Genomic DNA, 20,286 nt, shown 5'->3' on the forward strand with positions numbered 1-20,286 from the left:
AGCATCGATTGCTCATAATTGTGTTCAGTGATGAATCACAGTTCTACTCTACCCCAGAGTAACATCGACAGTGAGAACAGTGCTGACCTAGCGAGAGGTTCCATTCTTGCAATTTTTTGTGTTACTCCTGGTGCATGGTTTGGGGTGCCATTGGATATGTCTTCAGATCATAGTTGTTAGTGATTGAGGGGATTTTGATGACACAACAGTATGTCACAGACAACCTGTGTCCTCGTGTGACAGTATTGTACTGCCTTGTTTCAACAGGACACCGCTCGTTCACAAATGTTATGTGTCTGTGTGATATTGGGGTACTCTCGTGGCCAGCAAGATTTTCAGATTCATCCCCAATAGAACATATGGGGGATCAGCTCGAACTTCAACTCCGCCCCATTGCCAGAACCTTGGATATCATGACTAGTTACAAAAGTTGTAGGTCAACTTGTCTTAGGAGAGGATACAACAGTTTTATGACAACTTTCCCAACTGAATCAGTGCATGCATCCAGGTCAGATGGGGTGCAACATCATACTGATAAATGGGCTCAAACTGCCAAATTCTTTGTAAACTTTTCTAGATTTTGTAATCACTGAAATAACATGACATGCACTTCAACCCATCATGTTGCATTTTTTTGTCCTCCTCCCAGACATTTTTTGTCAGGCAGTAGAAATTAGCAAGCTGTTTGTTTCTATTTCCCTCTATTTCTAGGTACAGTACTTCAAAATTCTAATTTAACATATGAATGTGTATTTTTGACACATGTAGCTCTTACTAATAAAAGTACTGATACCAACTATCTAAAAATAACATATACTTGAGTTAATACAGTAAATCTGTTGCAGTTAGCTGTAAAAGACAGGAAAGATATTTGTGGATTATGGACAACAATATAAGCACTAAATATGAACTCTTTGTTATTGTGAAATTTATGTTGTTTCTTTTCAGTTTTAAAATGCTTGGATTTATCCTGTAGTGCCATGTGAGGTAAATTGAGAGAACATCACAAAAGATTAAATGGCTAAGAAAGTTACAATGTATACTGAGTATGTTTACTGACCTTTGGTCTTACGGATGAGTGGGAGGAAGGCCTGAGTGATGCGCACCACACTAAAGAGGTTCACTTCGGTGGCATGCTGGAACACTGGGAACGGCACCCACTCCACCTCGCCGAAGGTCGCAATCGACGCATTGTTGATGACAGCCCAGACACCTGGCCAACAAACATGTCGGATATGGTTCAAGTGGCAAATTTTATCTTAAAGTCCACTATAAATACACTAATACAAACCAAGGGTCTTTCAGAAGATACGTGGTTGCCAGGAACCCTGTGTGGGGTGCTAGTCTGCCATTGGGCATCTCCTCAATTGGCAGCTGTGGGGCAAAAGCCATGGAGAAGGCATTGCCTCTAGGATGGGCATCCAAACATAATGCCACTGGTCCTCCAGATTGGGGGTTGTCCAAAGTGTAACCTCCACTTTCCCATAAAAAAATACATTGGTTAGGACACAGTACAGAACCCTAGGAATCTAGGACACAGTGATGGACAGTGATCTTCTGTTTTGGTCTCCGGTATGCAAGGAGCGTGGAAGTGTGCAGAATATGACCAAGGAATTAGAGAAATACAAGCTAAAAGTTGTAGCTATGCAGGAGATTAGGTGGAAGGGTACAGGATTAATCAAGATAAGCAGTGGGAGTATTCTGTGTGGAGACAGGCAAGCATCATGAAGTAGCTACTGGTTTCCAGCTACACAGTAACAAAAGTAGTGAAAAGTTTAACTCCATTAATAACAGAATCTCCTATGTTACAATCGCTTTCCAGAATAGTGACATATCCTTGATTGATCCACACACATCCTTTGAGGGTAAGGAGGTATTTTTCACTGAGTTGAACTATTTTTTGTGTAACTCGTCACCAAACCATACTATTAAAATAATATTAGGCGATTTTCATGCCAAATCTATGTGAGGTACCAGACGTCATAGACAACATAGTAGACCCTCCGCCCAACCCCCCCCCCACCCCCCACCCCACCCCCTCCGAACCCCAAATGAAGAAGAAATATCACAAATAATCAAAGACATCTCTAAAGCGCAGCTTGGTAATTCAAGTGTGCATCAAGAGAGTAGTGACAATGGCACTCATTTTATCAGTTTCACAATTTACAGTGATATCTACATCATGTTTTCGACACAAAACACATATAAAGGGATGTGGATGGCACCAGACAGGCTAGAATAAGACAGACACTGCATACATGTCCAGAAACAGTATGCAAACAGTGTCAAAGATACAGGAATCTATAGAGGAGCAGATTGTGATACTGATAACCTCCTGCTGATAAGTAAAGTAAACATTAAATTTAAGGTATGTAGAATAACTGAGCAGGTACTATGATAAAGATTAAAAGAAGATGAGAGTCAGACCAGCAGAACACCTAAGTAAATGTGAGGAGACTTTGAAACCAACAATGACTGGTCTCAAATTAAGACAACAGTAAACTGGGTAGCATCCAAAATTTTAAGCAAATGAAAAAGTCAGATAAGATGTGGCTCAGTCAAGTGTGCCACCAATAAATTGAAGAGAGAAGGTTGGCAAGGAAGAGGTTGTTAGAAAATATGAAGGAGCAGGAATTAAAACAGGTTTATTGAAACAAGGAAGGAAATGGCAGCTATACTGTGGCAGCAGAAACGGAATTATTACTCAGATGTAATAGAGGAAGCCAAAGTAGACTGTGTTCATTGCAGGGCAAGACAAATGTACCGAAAAGTAAACAAAAAACACAGCAATATAAGAAAAAGAAACAAAGGAAGATCTATGTGAGGTACCAGACGTCATAGACAACATAGTAGACCCTCCGCCCAACCCCCCCCCCCCCACCCCACCCCCTCCGAACCCCAAATGAAGAAGAAATATCACAAATAATCAAAAACATAACAAAGCAACAAGCTTTTGACAAAGATTAACTTGTAGGAGAGCTATTGTAATAATGAATGGAGGACTGATACTTGTTAAAATAATTACAAAACTGATGAGAGATTGTGAGATTGGTAAATGGCTGTAATCTGCCCCATATTAAAATGAACAATCTCATGGTATTATAGAGGGATTGGACTCCTTCATGCTTCCAAATTTTATCTCAGTGTCTACAGAAGAGAATTATTCAAATTATAAGGGAACTATGAATGCGGTTTCAGAAGGAACAGATCAACTGTAGACCAGCTTTTTACACTCAAACAGGCAACCGAGAAAGGTTGATTTGAAAACGGCTTATAACAATCTACGTAGGAGACAATCACCAACGTCTTGAAAGAGTTCCAGTTTCCACAAATAATACAACTATTACAGATGTGTTGTAAGGAAACATTTTGCAGAGTAAAGATCACTGCAGGAATATCAGAGAATTTTGAAGTCAGAACTGGTCATAGACAAGGAGACATATTATCTCCAACACTTTTTAATTTAATTTCAGAAAAAATGTAACAGAGAACACCAAACATTAAACCAATCTGGAATAAACCTGGGTAATAACACAATAAATCGGTTTGCATATGTGAATGACGATGTTCTGAAAAGGAATGTCTCCAAATTATTTATTCTGTTGTTGAGGTATTACATGTCATGCATATTACTCAGTCAATTTTCCTGCTTCACTGTCACAAGTTGCAACCCTCTGCTGCTAGAGGGCTCCAAATTGTAGTGTGTAACGTAGCAGTGTGCGACGTAACTCTGTCAGCACACTCAAAATAGTGTGCTGCAATGTAGTTTCTAACTGTAGAAAATGTGCTTCCAATTGAAATCCATTGATGATTGTATCATTATTAGTAATGTGCAATGTTGGGTTGTTTGTGCTCATAATGAAGGAAACGTGGTGCTAACCTCAACAAGTGTGACAGAGCTTGAAGTGGATGACTGCACATGGCAACCAACGAGATGAGACTCATCAGAATCAGGTTGATGAACTCATCAGGGAAAATCGTCAGATAACACAACACAGCTGTCAGGTAAGTGTGACATATCATGAGAGCATGTAGAGGTCATCATTAGAGATGTGTGATACAGAAAACTGAGTGCACTGTGGGTGCCTCAAACGTTCACCCCTGACATGAAACAGAGGAGACTGGGCATCTGTGTTCACTGTCATCGATCGTCCTCCATACAGTCTTCACTTGGCCACGTCCAGTTTTCATCTGTTTCCAAAACTTAAAGACCTCCTTTGAGGACTTCACTTTGACAGTGATGAAGTGATGTATCAGAGGCGAGCCTGTGGCTCCATCAACAAAGTAATACATTATACAGTGACGATACCAACAAAGTGGTCTCCCGGGAGAAATGTGTTTGTCACCAAGGTGATTATGTTGTGGACATGAAGAATAAATATGTAGAATGTTAACAAAGCTTGTTTTATTCAAACAGCTTTAAACGTTTCCACACAAAAAATTGGAGGCATTATTTTTTAGCTTGACCTTGTAATAAGTGGTAGCAAAGGGGATTTAGCTCAAGACAAATTCTTACAGAAATATTGCGAGGAAAGCAGGTTCACAAATTTATGAGGAGAAAATTGAGTATATGGTCATCAGCAAGGCACCCAATGATGGTACCACATAGGCAGTTGATAAAGTAACTTTTAAAAGAATACACATATTTAGGAAGCATTAATAGCGTTCAGAATAGAGCCGAAACTGATTTTAACCAAGGACTGCAGCAACAAAAAGAGCATATTTTTGATTGCGAGACATGTTGCGCAGTAGAGCAGTTTCGAGAAGTTTTAAAACTGGGTTACACCAGAGTGTAATTGTTCCAGCAGCTGTATACGGTTCTGAACCACTTACATTAGGGAAAGCAGATGGACAATAACTGATAGTCTTCGAGAGAAAGATATTAAGGAAAACATTTTCCCCAAGAGTGACACCCAGTCGCGGAAATGGACATCAAAAAAACAGGAACTGGCAGATCTATACTCACAATCTGAAAATGTCCAAAGGATGAAGAAAAGAAGATTGATGTGGACAGGACACCTAATTAGAACAGAAGAGGAAAGAATACCACAATTAGCATTCTCTGGATTTGTGGAAGACAGAACGGGCTGAGGAATGCCACAAATAAGATGGAAAATGATATCAACAGGGATATAGAGACGATGGGCCTCGTAAAGCAGACAGGAAATGTAAATAATTGATGGAGGAATGTAGACAATACACTTGGCCCCCAGGCCAAAGCGACAAATAAGAACAAGAGGATGTTGATGATATTTACAGGGTTGACATGACAAATAACTTGAGAGCTGAAATGTGACTCGCACGGCACGCTATTTTCTTCACTGGACCTCGACGCTTTAAATATGTATTCCAGTGCATCACACGTCTAACTATTGCTTCGCGATAGTCTGAAGTGTTTCTCGTCTTCATTCTTGTGCAGCATCTCACGCACTGCCCTACCATAATCCACACAATCTTGACATCCGAGATATATTGCGCAAAATATTACTCCAATGATTATCTAGGTAGGCCTGCACCAATTTACTGCATTCCTACACTTGCAAAGTAGGCTTAATAAGGATCATCAGCCTCGTTTTACAGTCTTGAGACATGGTTAAGTCTACAGCGCATCAAAATCTATGAATAATACCCTGTAGCTGCGTAATTGCATTCAGAAAGATTGCGAGATTTACCTACTGGACTGGAAAACGTACAGCGTTAATGGTTAATACACCACCTCAAGTTACGGCAGTAGTCCCCACCGAGTCAACATAGGACAAAATTTACAAGTCATCAGATCAAAAGTCACGAAAACACCACACTCTACGTTTACTTGGAAACAAATACAATTTATTGGCTTCAGTTATCTCTCGCCAAGTCGGTATCTTTTATCAAACGCCTATCCCCAGGTACCTATTTGCTTCACGCACTGCTACAAGGGTGAGTGGTGACTACTACGCAACGAGCCCGGGTCCGATTCCCGGCCGGGTTGGAGATTTTCTCCGCTCGTGGACTGGGTGTTGCGTTGTCCTCATCATTATTTCCTCATCATCACCGACACGCAAGTCGCTCAATGCGTCGTCACCTGAAATAAGACTTGCAACTCGGCGGCCGAATCTTCCCAGTTGCTGCCTCCTGGCAAACAATGCCACAGATCTTTTCATTTACTTTTACTGCTACGAGGCTTCTTCCTAAAAATCACGTACACAGTCACTAAACCGCAACACTCGTCTAGAAAACTTGAAAATGACTAATTATAGAACTATGGCAATGTCCAGGACAGCACTTGTGAATTCTTCTAGGTGTTTTGTTCTGAGAAAATAACATTGTGTATCATAGAGGATCACCAACTCCCGACTTGAGGAATGTTAAACATCTGTAAACGACACCTCTGACCCAGAGGGCTTAGGACTTGCCTCCTATACCGAGGAATACTGCCTGCAGACTCCTCTTTCCTGCAAGTTGCCAACAGCTTCCCGAAACTGTCTTAATAATTAAGCATCACCGCCTAAGCACCAGAATGCAGACATTTCTTACTCCCACAAATAGCACTTCTTCGGAAAGTGTTGCGTACAAAGTCACTAGTCTGCAACCTAATCCAGTAGGCTACAACCACAAACCACTTCAGACGGATTAAGGGAAGACTAACCCTTCAGCTCCAGGCTGGACAAAATCCCCCTTCCACTGGATGCTGACGATCCCATGGCATGGCCATAAATGATATTTTACAACTCTTTTCGTATAAATAGTGAATTACTGCTCAACAGGTCTCTCCAATCTTTTGTATGCTCTGGATTGTACACTAAAGGCGACTCTGTCAATGACTGCTCATGGCGAGAGACTCGTAACAGTATCCCAGAATCTGGTCTCCATTGCTTTCAACACAGACAGCCGTAATCAGTATTTGACGACAACAATAATAATAATAATGGCGTGTGACGAGGGCCTCCCGTCGGGTAGACCGCTCCCCAGGAGTATTTCGATTTGACGCCACTTCGGCGACTTGTGCGTCGATGGGGATGAAATGATGATGATGATTAGGACAACACAATACCCAGTCCCTGAGCGGAGAAAATCTCCGACCCAGCTGGGAATCGAACCCGAGCACTTAGGATTGACAGTCTTCGCGCTGACCACTCAGCTACCGGGGGCGGACGTTGACGACAACGAACCAAAATGATTCCATATCGAGGAACTGTGTTAGAATTCTGTATTTAACTTTTATTTCTATATTCTGTCACCAATTTCAGAGGCATTGATTCTGCAGTCTCCTATTGTCAAACTTTTAACTGAATAGCTATGTAATGCCCTTGGTATCCCTTCATTTGGTCCTTTCCGCTTAGATTTCCCTCTCTGAAATCGGTTTATCAGGGGAGAAGGACCGAAAGTGTCCAGTTCGTGATTAGCAGACTGTGCGCCGTTACTTTGGCGACCTACCGAGTGAAAGTATTCGAAACAATGTTGACTATCTGTCGTATCAGGGCATATAACAGTGAGGTCCCAGTGACGCTCTCATTTCCCTACTTTTCGTACCATGTCATTCCATACTCAGGCATAGCAACATTACAATACACAGGCATGCATAACATTGTCAGACGACACAGTTACACAGCTGACACGTAGTTCGCAGATGGCAGAAGCGTTTTCGCCAGTATCTGCCTCCTAAGACCCTCTCCATAACAGTCATTGAATACGACACTGACTTCTGACTTTTACTATTAGATCTAGTTTGAAACTGACAAGGAATTCTGCTTCTGGTTTCTACTTTCGATTCTAGTGGTGTGCTAACTCCAGATACATTCTTCTTTGTACAGATTTCATTCACATTGACCAAATTCGTGTAGATATAGGATATGTAGGTGGAGTGTAGCAATACATTGTGCGACCTGTTAAAGAATCTCTGTTCACTCTCAGGGATTGCCCTCATCTTTCACTTCGGGCTGCCTTTCTCGTTGAGTGTTTCGAAGATTTTATCTTTTCTTAGTCTCTGCAATATTACATGCGGACATCAACGTAATAAAAAAGCAAGATAAAGCTCATGTTATGCACAGTTTCCTTTGTGGTCAATACGTCTTTCATCGGTAGATATATTCAAAAATAGTATACAAAGAATGTACCTTCATAGATATTGACAGCCGCTTACTAAAGACACGGTAAAGTGTATTTAAGTAAAGGATGACAATAATGTGTGTTCCAGTGTAGTAATCCTGTGCCACATATGAATCATTAAACTATGTAACGAAAACAAGAAGCTATATTAGTAGAAGATTCACGTAATCCTTCCTTGCTGCCCACTGACGATACTGCCATTCTCTACAACTTAGCAAAGTAAAACTGTTTTCATTTTATTGCTAACACAAACGTTACACGTTTTGTCACACTGTCTTTCAAGAGAAGATGGCATCTTACTTTTTATTGTGACTGGACCATGGTTCTGAGGCAAAATTGTAAAATAAGAACAATATTCGCTAGAAATAATGGAAAGAAATAACATTAACGCAGATAAAGACCTTAGATTTCTTGATAGAGATAACGAATCTCACGTGTTAAGTTAGGCACTACCTCAGAACACGAGTTGAAAGTGCTGCTGCCCAATAGGAGAAGAAGACTGGTGTTTCATCAAACTTGTCATTTTTCTTATATTTTCTAAAGCTGTAGCATATGTTAATGCAACCCAGCAACAACACAGAACCATGTTGTAGACAGGTTGGCCATTTCCAAAACAACCTAGTCTCTAATGACTTTTCCGTCGACAGGTCATTAAACGATCATATTTACTACCTGCGGGAGGTTTTAGAGCAGGCGTGTCCAACCCGCGGTCGCACGCGGCCCAAGCGAGAACCAACGCGATACAAAAAAAGAACCGTTTATGTAAAGATACGATAAACAAAATTTTACTACCGCGACCCATCCCCTTCTCTCTCTCTCTTTTTCTTCTCTTTTCTTCCCCTGATGGTTTTGAAAATCCGTAGCAGGAGGCAACATCTCCCGAAAAAGTGCTATAAGTGGAAGCAACAAATCACGAATGAAAATGACTGCATTCTTCAGCTTCTGAGGTTGAGTGACTGAAAAGCATGGCAGCCATTATGGGCTGTAGTAGGCAAGTCTTGTAGCCTACCCTTTGGATCCGAGTTGGTTTTTCGAAGTACAAGTCCAAAGTAGGTAGTCAGTCATCCTTAGTGAGCAATCAAGTTACTTTTCCAATAGGAAAGGCCTGCAAGAATCCGAAAGTGCGTTCCTGTGAACGATCGTGGAACTGTAATTGAGGCATTTTCGGTTTTGCGGGTGAGTGGTGCAGTTTAGTGATAGAGTACGTGCTGGGGACTGATGGCCTCAGATGTTAAGTCCCGTAGTGCTCAGAGCCATTTGAGTATGTGCTCGGTAGATAGAGGCCTCATATCTGAGCGTGGATCCAGTAGGCAGCTGCAGGTGATATATTCAATTAAAACGATGGCACTGGCGAGGCTTCACTGAAGGCAATAAAATTCCATTTGTTTCTCTAGAAACTCCTTGTGTAATGTTTTTCCGCGTCTTTTGACCAAAAGACTTTGAAATATATTCCTGTATTGTTGTTGCGGAGGTTATCAAAATGGTTCAAATGGCTCTGAGCACTATGGGACTCAACATCTGAGGTCATCAGTCCCCTAGAACTTAGAACTACTCAAACCTAACTAAGCTAAGGACATCACACACATCCATGCCCGAGGCAGGATTCGAACCTGCGACCGCAGCGGTCACGCGGTTCCACATTGAAGCGCTTAGAACCGCACGGCCACACCGGCCGGCGCGGAGGTTATCGGTGGAAGTTGTAGTTGTAGCTGCAGGCGGTGTATGAACTGTTAGCAGGGTACATTTTCGAGTCTTTTGGTTGAATCTCAGTAGCTTTCCGAAAGTAGTTACATTGATAAAGAACATTAGTCACTTAGGAGTAATGAAAATTTTAACCCCTGTCTCGCCGGTCAAAGCAAGGACGGCGATCCGTTATTAAACGTTTTCGGGTAAATCTGTGAAGCAGTACGTCGTGTAACTTGTTTTACGAGCCACACACAGCTAAGAGTGAGACGATTCTGGCCGCGACAGCGAGTGGAACTTTGCACGACGCCACAGAACCATTGAGGACAGACAAAAGGAAAGTTCTACATGAAACGTCGTATTCTGTTGTGTAAATCGCATATTGGTGGCAACTTTGAGCAACTCGTGTAACATCATTTTGTCATAAGGAAGCCTGTGTGAGATGTCACCAAAAATTTTACCTGGAATTTGAATGTTTCGCCCAGTCAGCGGTACTAACATCTGCCGCTAGGCGTCTCTAGTTATGTCTTTTAACTGCCAATCTGCCAAGTGGGCGTCGTCGTGAGTGCATCGGTGTGAACGTTATTACTGATTCCTTTGCACACTGTCCCACTGTGCGTGCGAATTTCTAAATGTCGGACTTGAACGAAGAAAGAATCTGCATTAATTTTTTGTTAAAAGCTCCACAAAACTGCAGCTTCTACTCCATTTTGAGAGAGGCTTCTGATGAGCAAAATTTCAGCCGAGCAATCACCTCCGTGTTCAGTAAGGTCTTCGAGACCATCCTCTCTCACCGTATTCACTGCTACATTACCCAGCACCACCTCCTTCCCCTTACCCAGTGTGGCTTCCGGCCTTCCTTCTCAGCTGACGACCAGCTCCTTAACCTTACCAATCTTCTTTCCCTCCATCTTAACTCTCGTCACTCTACTGTCTTTGTTTCCCTTGACCTCCAGAACGCCTACAACCGTGTCTGGCATCCTGGGCTCCTCTTCAAACTCCAGACCTATGCTCTCCTCATCAACTTCGTCCGTCTCATTGCCTCCTTCCTCTCCCGTTGTCCCTCCTATGTGACTATCCACAATTCCCACTCCTGTACTTTCTATCTCTCTGCCGGCGTGCCCCAAGGCTCCGTCCTTTCCCCTCTCCTCTATCTCCTGTATGCTGCTGATATGCCCAAACCTCCCATGCCTGCCCATCTCCTCCAATTTGCTGATGACATCGCCTTCCTACCCTTCAATGGTCCCAATGTACCCTCCATCATAGGCCGATCATCATAGGCCGCACCACCCGCTCTCTCCGTCTCCATGATTTCTACCTCACCATTTATGGCTGTCCTATCCACCTCACTCCTACCCTCAAACACCTTGGCCTCACCCTCGACCACCACGTCACCTGGACTCCCCATCTCCTTACCATCCAACGAAAAGCTCACAACAGGCTCCGCCTCCTGAAACTCCTGTCCGGCCAGATATGGGGTCTGCATCCTTCCACCATCCATCACATCTACAAATCCTTGATGCACCCCATCCTCTGTTATACCAGCATTGCTTGGATTTCTTCCCCTCCCAGGTTCTATAAATCACTCCAAATCCTCGAACGCCATGCACTCTGCCTCACCATCCACATCTGCCTTCCGCATCCGCCTTCTGTCCCCCACGTGCATATTTTACAACCTCATCCCCTTTTCCCATCTTCTCCTTTTCCTTGAACACATCTGCACACTATATATTGTCCGCCGCCTTGATCCCCCTCACCCCCTGGTGCCTCCTTTCCTCTCCACTCCACAGCCCTTTGCCGCGCCTTTACCGTATCCCACCCTCTCTCCATCTCCACACCCTCCACCTCCTTTCCCAACCCAATTTCCACCATCTACCCCCCCCCCCCTGGATGATGAGCTTCACCCTGACATCTACCCTTCCTACCAAATCTAACCCCCTCTTCCTCCTGCTTCCTCCTCAGGTTCCCTCTCCTCCCCCTCCCTTTTCCCTTTTCCTGAGCGGCTTTCCCTTCCTCCTCCCCGTCCCTGTCTTGTGCTCCTGTTCAGTGTCTCTGCGCTCCCTCCTGCCTTGTCTTCCCTCTTCCTCTCCTGCCCCACCTGTCTCCTGCCTCTTGGTGCACCCGCCGACGCCCCCTACTCATTTCATCCTGCCCCCTCCCCTGCTGCACCTTGCTCTCCCCTCCTTTCCCATCCTCTCAGGCCTCTCTCCCTTGGCCGGTCCCACCTGGCAGTTTTATTCTTCATTGTGTGTGCTCCAAATGGGTTTACAGTGTGTTGTTCTGGAGTGTTTTTAATACTATGGCCAACTTTTAACCTGTGCGTGTGTTTATGTTGACTTTTTTAACTGTTCCCCCATGAACGTCTCCATGCCAGAGTATTTTTAACTCCATTACCTCTCCTTACTCTGCTTTATGTCCCCGTTTTTTATCACCTTATATGTAACATTTTATTCTTGTATTATTTGTTATATCACTTGGCTGAAGAGTGGCGGATTGTGCCGCTGACAGCCTTCCCCTGTCCATATGGGGCAGGGGAATTAAATCACAATAAAGAAAAAAAAAGCTGAGCAAGAACATTTGAGTCGTTTAAGCAATTTAAAGGAACCACCATAATCGTCCACAGCTCTGGGAACGATCACGAAAATGTGTGATGTGATCCACGAAGACAGAAGGCAGACAATCCGTGATGTTTGTGAAACCGTTGGAATTTCACATGCAACATGTTGATGCATACTAGCTGACGAATTGAACACGAAATGAATTGCAGAGAAGTTCGTTCCAGATCATTGGGTTCAAGTGTATGCTGAATTTCAAACAGCAGTTTGAATTCATCCAAATTTCCTGTCCAGGATCTTCGCAGTCTACAGTCAGCCACCCAGGTGGGGGGAGCATTCAGCAGTAGCAGCGCCAGCAGTTGGTGCATTTGACTAGACGTGAAGTTTACCTGTGTTTTTGTCTGATTTATTAGTGTTTATTTGCATTTACATTCCGTATTTATTTCCTGCAGTAGCTTTAGTGAGACTGGGTCTCTAGTAACAAGTCACTGTTGAAACATCTGTTGTCAGCACAGAAAATTAATCTGCATATCTTACGATCGTAGGCTTTAGTGAGAACCCTACAGAACAGATTTTTGTGTTTATTTATTCTTCTCATTTATATTTTGTGTACATTCCAACTTCAGTAGTGCCACAGTTGGGTATTTGTCTCTGTTTTTTCTCTGTTAGTACAGACTGCTTTGTTTGTATTTTTTGAGATTTAATACAGTTTTTTACACAGTGTGATACGGACAAGGACTGTGCTTTCTATGTACGGACACAAGGGGAACTGGCCATTGTCCGTAAACAGCTGGAAGCTGCATTGTGCATTGTCAGCAAGCTTCTGGTTGCTGCTCAAAGCTGCGCGACATCAGGGCACCCGAGACGAGACCTGCAACATCTTTGGTGCTGATAGAACCCCGTGGTGACCTCGTTGTTGCTGCAACTCCGATTCGTAACATCTGGAATGTATACCGCAGAGACAGGCTGGACAGTGAAGGGGGAGGCGTGTGTATAGCGATAAGAAGTGCAATAGTATCGAAGGAAATTGACGGCGATCCGAAATGTGAAATGATTTGGGTGAAGGTCACGGTTAAAGCAGGCTCAGACATGGTAATTGGATGTCTCTATAGGCCCCCTGGCTCAGCAGCTGTTGTGGCTGAGCACCTGAAGGATAATTTGGAAAATATTTCGAGTAGATTTCCCCACCACGTTATAGTTCTGGGTGGAGATTTTAATTTGCCGGATATAGACTGGGAGGCTCAAACGTTCATAACGGGTGGCAGGGACAAAGAATCCAGTGAAATTTTTTTAAGTGCTTTATCTGAAAACTACCTTGAGCAGTTAAAGAGAGAACCGACTCGTGGCGATAACATGTTAGACCTTCTGGTGACAAACAGACCCGAACTATTTGAAACAGTTAACGCAGAACAGGGAATCAGTGATCATAAAGTGGTTAATGCATCGATGATTTCAGCCGTAAATAGAAATATTAAAAAAGGTAGGAAGATTTTTCTGTTTAGCAAAAGTGACAAAAAGCAGATTACAGAGTACCTGACGGCTCAACACAAAAGTTTTGTCTCAAGTACAGATAGTGTTGAGGATCAGTGGACAAAGTTCAAAACCATCGTACAATATGCGTTAGATGAGTATGTGCCAAGCAAGATCGTAAGAGATGGAAAAGAGCCACCGTGGTACAACAACCGAGTCAGAAAACTGCTGCGGAAGCAAAGGGAACTTCACAGCAAACATAAACATAGCCAAAGCCTTGCAGACAAACAAAAATTACGCGAAGCGAAATGTAGTGTGAGGAGGGCTATGCGAGAAGCGTTCAATGAATTCGAAAGTAAAGTTCTATGTACTGACTTGGCAGAAAATCCTAAGAAATTTTGGTCTTATGTCAAAGCGGTAGGAGGATCAAAACAAAATGTCCAGACACTCTGTGACCAAAATGGTACTGAAACAGAGGATGACAGACTAAAGGCCGAAATACTAAATGTGTTTTTCCAAAGCTGTTTCACAGAGGAAGACTGCACTGTACTTCCTTCTCTAGATTGTCGTACAGATGACAAAATGGTAGATATCGAAATAGACGACAGAGGGATAGAGAAACAACTAAAATCGCTCAAAAGAGGAAAGGCCGCTGGACCTGATGGGATACCAGTTCGATTTTACACAGAGTACGCGAAGGAACTTGCCCCCCTTCTTGCAGCGGTGTACCGTAGGTCTCTAGAAGAGCGTAGCGTTCCAAAGGATTGGAAAAGGGCACAGGTCATCCCCGTTTTCAAGAAGGGACGTCGAACAGATGTGCAGAACTGTAGACCTATATCTCTAACGTCGATCAGTTGTAGAATTTTGGAACACGTATTGTGTTCGAGTTTCTGGAGACTAGAAATCTGCTCTGTAGGAATCAGCATGGGTTTCGAAAAAGACGGTCATGTGAAACCCAGCTCGCGCTATTCGTCCACGAGACTCAGAGGGCCATAGACACGGGTTCACAGGTAGATGCCGTGTTTCTTGACTTCCGCAAGGCGTTCGATACAGTTCCCCACAGTCGTTTAATGAACAAAATAAGAGCATATGGTCTATCAGACCAATTGTGTGATTGGATTGAGGAGTTCCTAGATAACAGGACGCAGCATGTCGTTCTCAATGGAGAGAAGTCTTCCGAAGTAAGAGTGATTTCAGGTGTGCCGCAGGGGAGTGTCATAGGACCGTTGCTATTCACAATATACATAAATGACCTGGTGGATGACATCGGAAGTTCACTGAGGCTTTTTGCAGATGATGCTGTGGTGTATCGAGAGGTTGTAACAATGGAAAATTGTACTGAAATGCAGGAGGATCTGCAGCGAATTGACGCATGGTGCAGGAAATGGCAATTGAATCTCAATGTAGACAAGTGTAATGTGCTGCGAATACATAGAAAGATAGATCCTTTATCATTTAGCTACAAAATAGCAGGTCAGCAACTGGAAGCAGTTAATCCCATAAATTATCTGGGAGTACGCATTAGGAGTGATTTAAAATGGAATGATCATATAATGTTGATCGTCGGTAAAGCAGATGCCAGACTGAGATTCATTGGAAGAATCCTAAGGAAATGCAATCCGAAAACAAAGGAAGTAGGTTACAGTACAGTTGTTCGCCCACTGCTTGAATACTGCTCACCGGTGTGGGATCCATACCAGATAGGGTTGACAGAAGAGATAGAGAAAATCCAACGGAGAGCAGCGCCCTTCGTTACAGGATCATTTAGTAATCGCGAAAGCGTTACGGAGATGATAGATAAACTCCAGTGGAAGACTCTGCAAGAGAGACGCTCAGTAGCTCGGTACAGGCTTTTTTTGAAGTTTCGAGAACATACCTTCACCGAGGAGTCAAGCAGTATATTGCTCCCTCCTATGTATATCCCGCGAAGAGACCATGAGGATAAAATCAGAGAGATTGGAGCCCACACAGAAGCATACCGACAATCCTTCTTTCCACGAACAATACGAGACTGGAATAGAAGGGAGAACCGATAGAGGTACTCAGGGTACCCTCCGCCACACACCGTCAGGTGGCTTGCGGAGTATGGATGTAGATGTAGATGTAGATGACCTGTCTGTTTCATTCAAGAGTGAGTGGCGAGTAATGGTGAGTTCGCACGTCTCTGGGCGAAAGGTGAAAGTGGGAACTTGTTGCATGGCTGGCTCCTTACACCTCGGCTACTTGTACGAGGTGCTACTCGGTCTCGATAATACTTCTGAGCCAGTTTCCACTTGGTACATTGGGTGGTCTCGTTCAAGAAGTGGACGAGACGCTGCCAGGCTGGCTCCTTACACCTCGGCTACTTGTACGAGGTGCTACTCAGTCTCGATAATACTTCTGAGCCAGTTTCCACTTGGTACATTGGGTGGTCTCGTTCAAGAAGTGGACGAGACACTGCCAGGCTGGCTCCTTACACCTCGGCTACTTATACGAGGTGCTACTCGGTCTCGATAATACTTCTGAGCCAGTTTCCACTTGGTACATTGGGTGGTCTCGTTCAAGAAGTGGACGAGACGCTGCCAGGCTGGCTCCTTACACCTCGGCTACTTGTACGAGGTGCTACTCGGTCTCGATAATACTTCTGAGCCAGTTTCCACTTGGTACATTGGGTGATCTCGTTCAAGAAGTGGACGAGACGCTGCCAGGCTGGCTCCTTACACCTCGGCTACTTGTACGAGGTGCTACTCGGTCTCGATAATACTTCTGAGCCAGTTTCCACTTGGTACATTGGGTGGTCTCGTTCAAGAAGTGGACGAGACGCTGCCAGGCTGGCTCCTTACACCTCGGCTACTTGTACGAGGTGCTACTCGGTCTCGATAATACTTCTGAGCCAGTTTCCACTTGGTACATTGGGTGGTCTCGTTCAAGAAGTGGACGAGACGCTGCCAGGCTGGCTCCTTACACCTCGGCTACTTGTACGAGGTGCTACTCGGTCTCGATAATGCTTCTGAGCCAGCGTCCACTTGGTACATTGGGTGGTCTCGTTCAAGAAGTGGACGAGACTCTGCCAGCAGCTATCAAGTGCACTGGCAGCAACCGGATGCAAACTGTGGATCATGTAGGCGTGTATGGTGCCTACCACTTGGGTTCTGAGGCTATCCTCAGTTCCTAGAGGTGGATGGCTGATGTGGCGAAGACAGCTAGCACTGCATGCAGGATGCAGGCTAAGCTCACTATTTGTAGCATTGTACTCAGGGTCAGTCACTGCCATCTGGTTTGGAGCATTGTGGAAGTCTAAACCAGAAGCTAAGACGATTTGCGATGGTATTAGACGCCAGTTTTTCGACCTTTGCAATTGCAATTGGGTGGAGAGCTGTAGGGCTCCCCTTGGTGTGCTGTACATGCAGGAAGCGGCTGCTGTGGCAGCGGAGTACATATGATGTTCATATGTGGGTTCTTAAGGTTAGAGGAACACCCCCCCCCCCTTAGTATCAGAGATAAATTGCCTGTCAAAATCGAAGATACTTTACTGTCAGAGAAAGCTCATTCCTGCAGATCGGAAACAGAAGAGGTTAATATTGTATTATTAAACTGCAGGAGCATCCATGGTAAGCGCCCAGCATTGGTATCGCTTAGTGAAGTTATAATGTCCAGATAATATTAGGAACAGAAAATTAGTTGGAACTGTAAGTGAATAGCAACGAAATCGTAAATTCAGATAGAAATATTTGTCTTAAGGACAGGTTAGTTGTTAGTGGTGGTGGAATGTTTATTGCAGTAAACAATTAGATAATATCTAGCAAGGTTAGTAGGGATTCAAGGTGTGAATTAACCGAGGTGAAGTTGAGCATCAAATGTGGGTCAAAAATGCTAATCAGATGCTTTCATAGACCACCTGCATCAGGAGCTGTAGTGGTAGAGTGCTTCACAGAGAACGTGAAGAATTTTTTGTATAAGTTTCCTGATCATACTGTTATAATAGTGTGTGAATTCAACTTGCCAGCTACAGATTGGGAGTGTTGTGCACCAAGGGGGCCGTCGTTTGGCATTTACTGCCGTGATCTATAGCTTATGAGCAGCCGCTCGACCATGAAATCCACGTTTTCTCACCTCCCGCCTAACTGTCATAGTATTTGCAGTGTATCCTGACGCAGTTTGGTATTCCTGTGTGATGGTCTGGATAGATGTCTGCCTGTTGCACATCACGACCCTCTCCAACTGTCGGCGGTCTCTGTCAGTCAATAGACGAGGTCAGGTCGACCAGTACGCTTTTGTTCTGTACGTGTTTTCACTTCACTATCACATCGGAAACGGTGGAGCTAGGGATGTTTAGGAGTGTGGGAATTTCGCGTACAGACGTATGACACAACTGACACCCAATCACATGACTACGTTCAAAGTCCGTGAGTTCAACGGAGCGCCCCATTCTGCTCTGTCACGATGTCTACTGACATCTGAGGTCACTGATGTGGAGTACTTGTCAGTAGGTGGCAGCACAATGCACCTAATATGAAAAACGTATGTTTTTGAGGGTGTCTGGATAGTTTTTATCACATAGTGTAGCAACGCCAGAAGCCAGTAATTGATTGCAGAAGGACCTACAAGAGGACTGAAGAATGGAACAGAGACTGGCAGTTGACTCTGAACCTAAATAAATGTAGCATAGTGTGCATACATACTAAAGGTAATCACTACTGTAAGACTACACTATTGGTGACAAATTGCTAGAAACAGTAACTACTGTAATATATTTAGGAGCTTCTATCTGGAGCCACCCTAAGTGGAATGACTGCATAAAAGAATAGTAAGAAAAGCAGATACCAGACTAAGAGTCATAGGCAGAATCTTAAGTAAATGTAATCTACATCTACATCGATACTCTGCGATATACCGTACAATGAGTGGCGGAGGGTATCCTGTACCACTACTAACCATTTCCTTTTCTGTTCTACTCGCGAACAGAGTGAGGGGAAAACGACTATCTATTTGCCTCCACATGAACGCCAATTTCTCGTATCTTATCTTCGTGGCCCTTACCCACATTGTATGTTGGCGGCAGTAGAATCGTTCGGCAATCAGCTTCAAATGCCAGTTCTCTAAATCTCTCAATATTGTTTCTCGAAAACAATATCGCCTCCCCATCAGGTATTCCCCTTCAAGTTCCCGAAGGATCTCCGTAACATTTACATGTTGTTTGAACCTACAAGTAACAAATCTAGCAGCCCACCTCTCAATTGCTTCAATGTCTCCCTTCAGTTCGACCTGGTACGGCTTTCTAACACACGAGAAATACTCAAGAATAGGTCACACCAGCGTCCTATATGCGGTCCCTGTTCCAGCGTAACGACAAGCGCCAGCACGAAGATGAGGAACCCGAGAGCAGAGAAGGATGTGAGACGGCGTCAGCCAATAGCACGCCGACTAGGACCGCACCACGACAGGAGCGGCCTCTACAAGAAGAGAATATAAGCGCCGCTCCTGCAAGCCTCGGCCAGACAGTACAAGATGGACACTAGTAGACCCGGACTAGAACAGCTGTTACTTGTGATCCATATCCATTACTTGCATGGACATCCTATATAGCGAAAGACATTGATTATCTGCATGTCACCAACAGCTTGTGACACGACATTGTAAACTAAAGTTAAGCATTGTCAATCTACAACCGGCTGCTGTGAACGAGCGGTTCTAGGTGCTTCAGTCCGGAACCGCGCTGCTTCTACGGTCGCAGGTTCGAATCCTGTCTCGGGCATGGATGTGTGTGATGTCCTTAGGTTAGTTAGGTTTAAGAAGTTCTACGTCTAGGGGACTGATGACCTCAGATGTTAAGTCCCATAGGGCTTAGAGCCATTTGAACCTTTTTTTCTGTCAATCTACTTTATTGTAATAAAAACCATTAATGTGATTTGCTTGAATGTTGTATAGCTATCCGAGAAAGCAACATCCTTTAGGCACCCTATAAGAGACGAGTGGACAGGACCACACAGTCTCCTTTAAAGGTGAACCACTTTTTCGTAAGATGCTCCCAATAACCCCAAGTCGACCATTCGCATTCCCTACAACAGTTCTCTCACGCTCGTTCCATTTCATGTTGCTTTGCAACGTTATGCCCAGATATTTAAAAGACTTGATTGTGTCAAGCAGAACACTGGTACTACTGTACCAGAGCGTTACAGGTTTGTTCTTCCTACTCATCCTCGTTAACTTACATTTTTCCACATTTAGAGCTAGCTGCCAGTCATCACACCGACTAGAAATTTTGTCTAAATCGTCTTGTATCTTCCTGCAGTCACTCAATTTCGACACCTTACCGTACACCACAGCATCATCAGGAAACCGCAAATTGCTGCTCACAGTGGGTCCGCTAAATGATTTATGTATAAAGAGAACAACAGCAGTCGTATCACACTTCCGTTGGGCACTCCTGACAATACCCTTGTCTCTGATGAACGCTCTCTGTCGAGGACGACATATTGGGTTCTATTACTGAAGAAGTCTTCGAGCCACT

The 20,286-nt window shown here is 44.0% G+C and overlaps 1 protein-coding gene across 1 annotated transcript in view; it reads right to left on the minus strand.

Moving 5' to 3' along the window:
• The window catches only part of LOC124721142 (D-beta-hydroxybutyrate dehydrogenase, mitochondrial-like), a 282,303-nt gene that overhangs the window by 26,003 nt on the left and 236,014 nt on the right, over positions 1-20,286 (minus strand). Inside the window, exon 4 of the mRNA XM_047245961.1 lies at positions 1,061-1,213. Coding sequence (XP_047101917.1) covers positions 1,061-1,213 — 153 coding nt within the window. The remainder of the gene's footprint in view (positions 1-1,060; positions 1,214-20,286) is intronic.

This window comes from Schistocerca piceifrons, chromosome X (assembly GCF_021461385.2).
Source record: "Schistocerca piceifrons isolate TAMUIC-IGC-003096 chromosome X, iqSchPice1.1, whole genome shotgun sequence".
NCBI lineage: Eukaryota > Metazoa > Arthropoda > Insecta > Orthoptera > Acrididae > Schistocerca > Schistocerca piceifrons.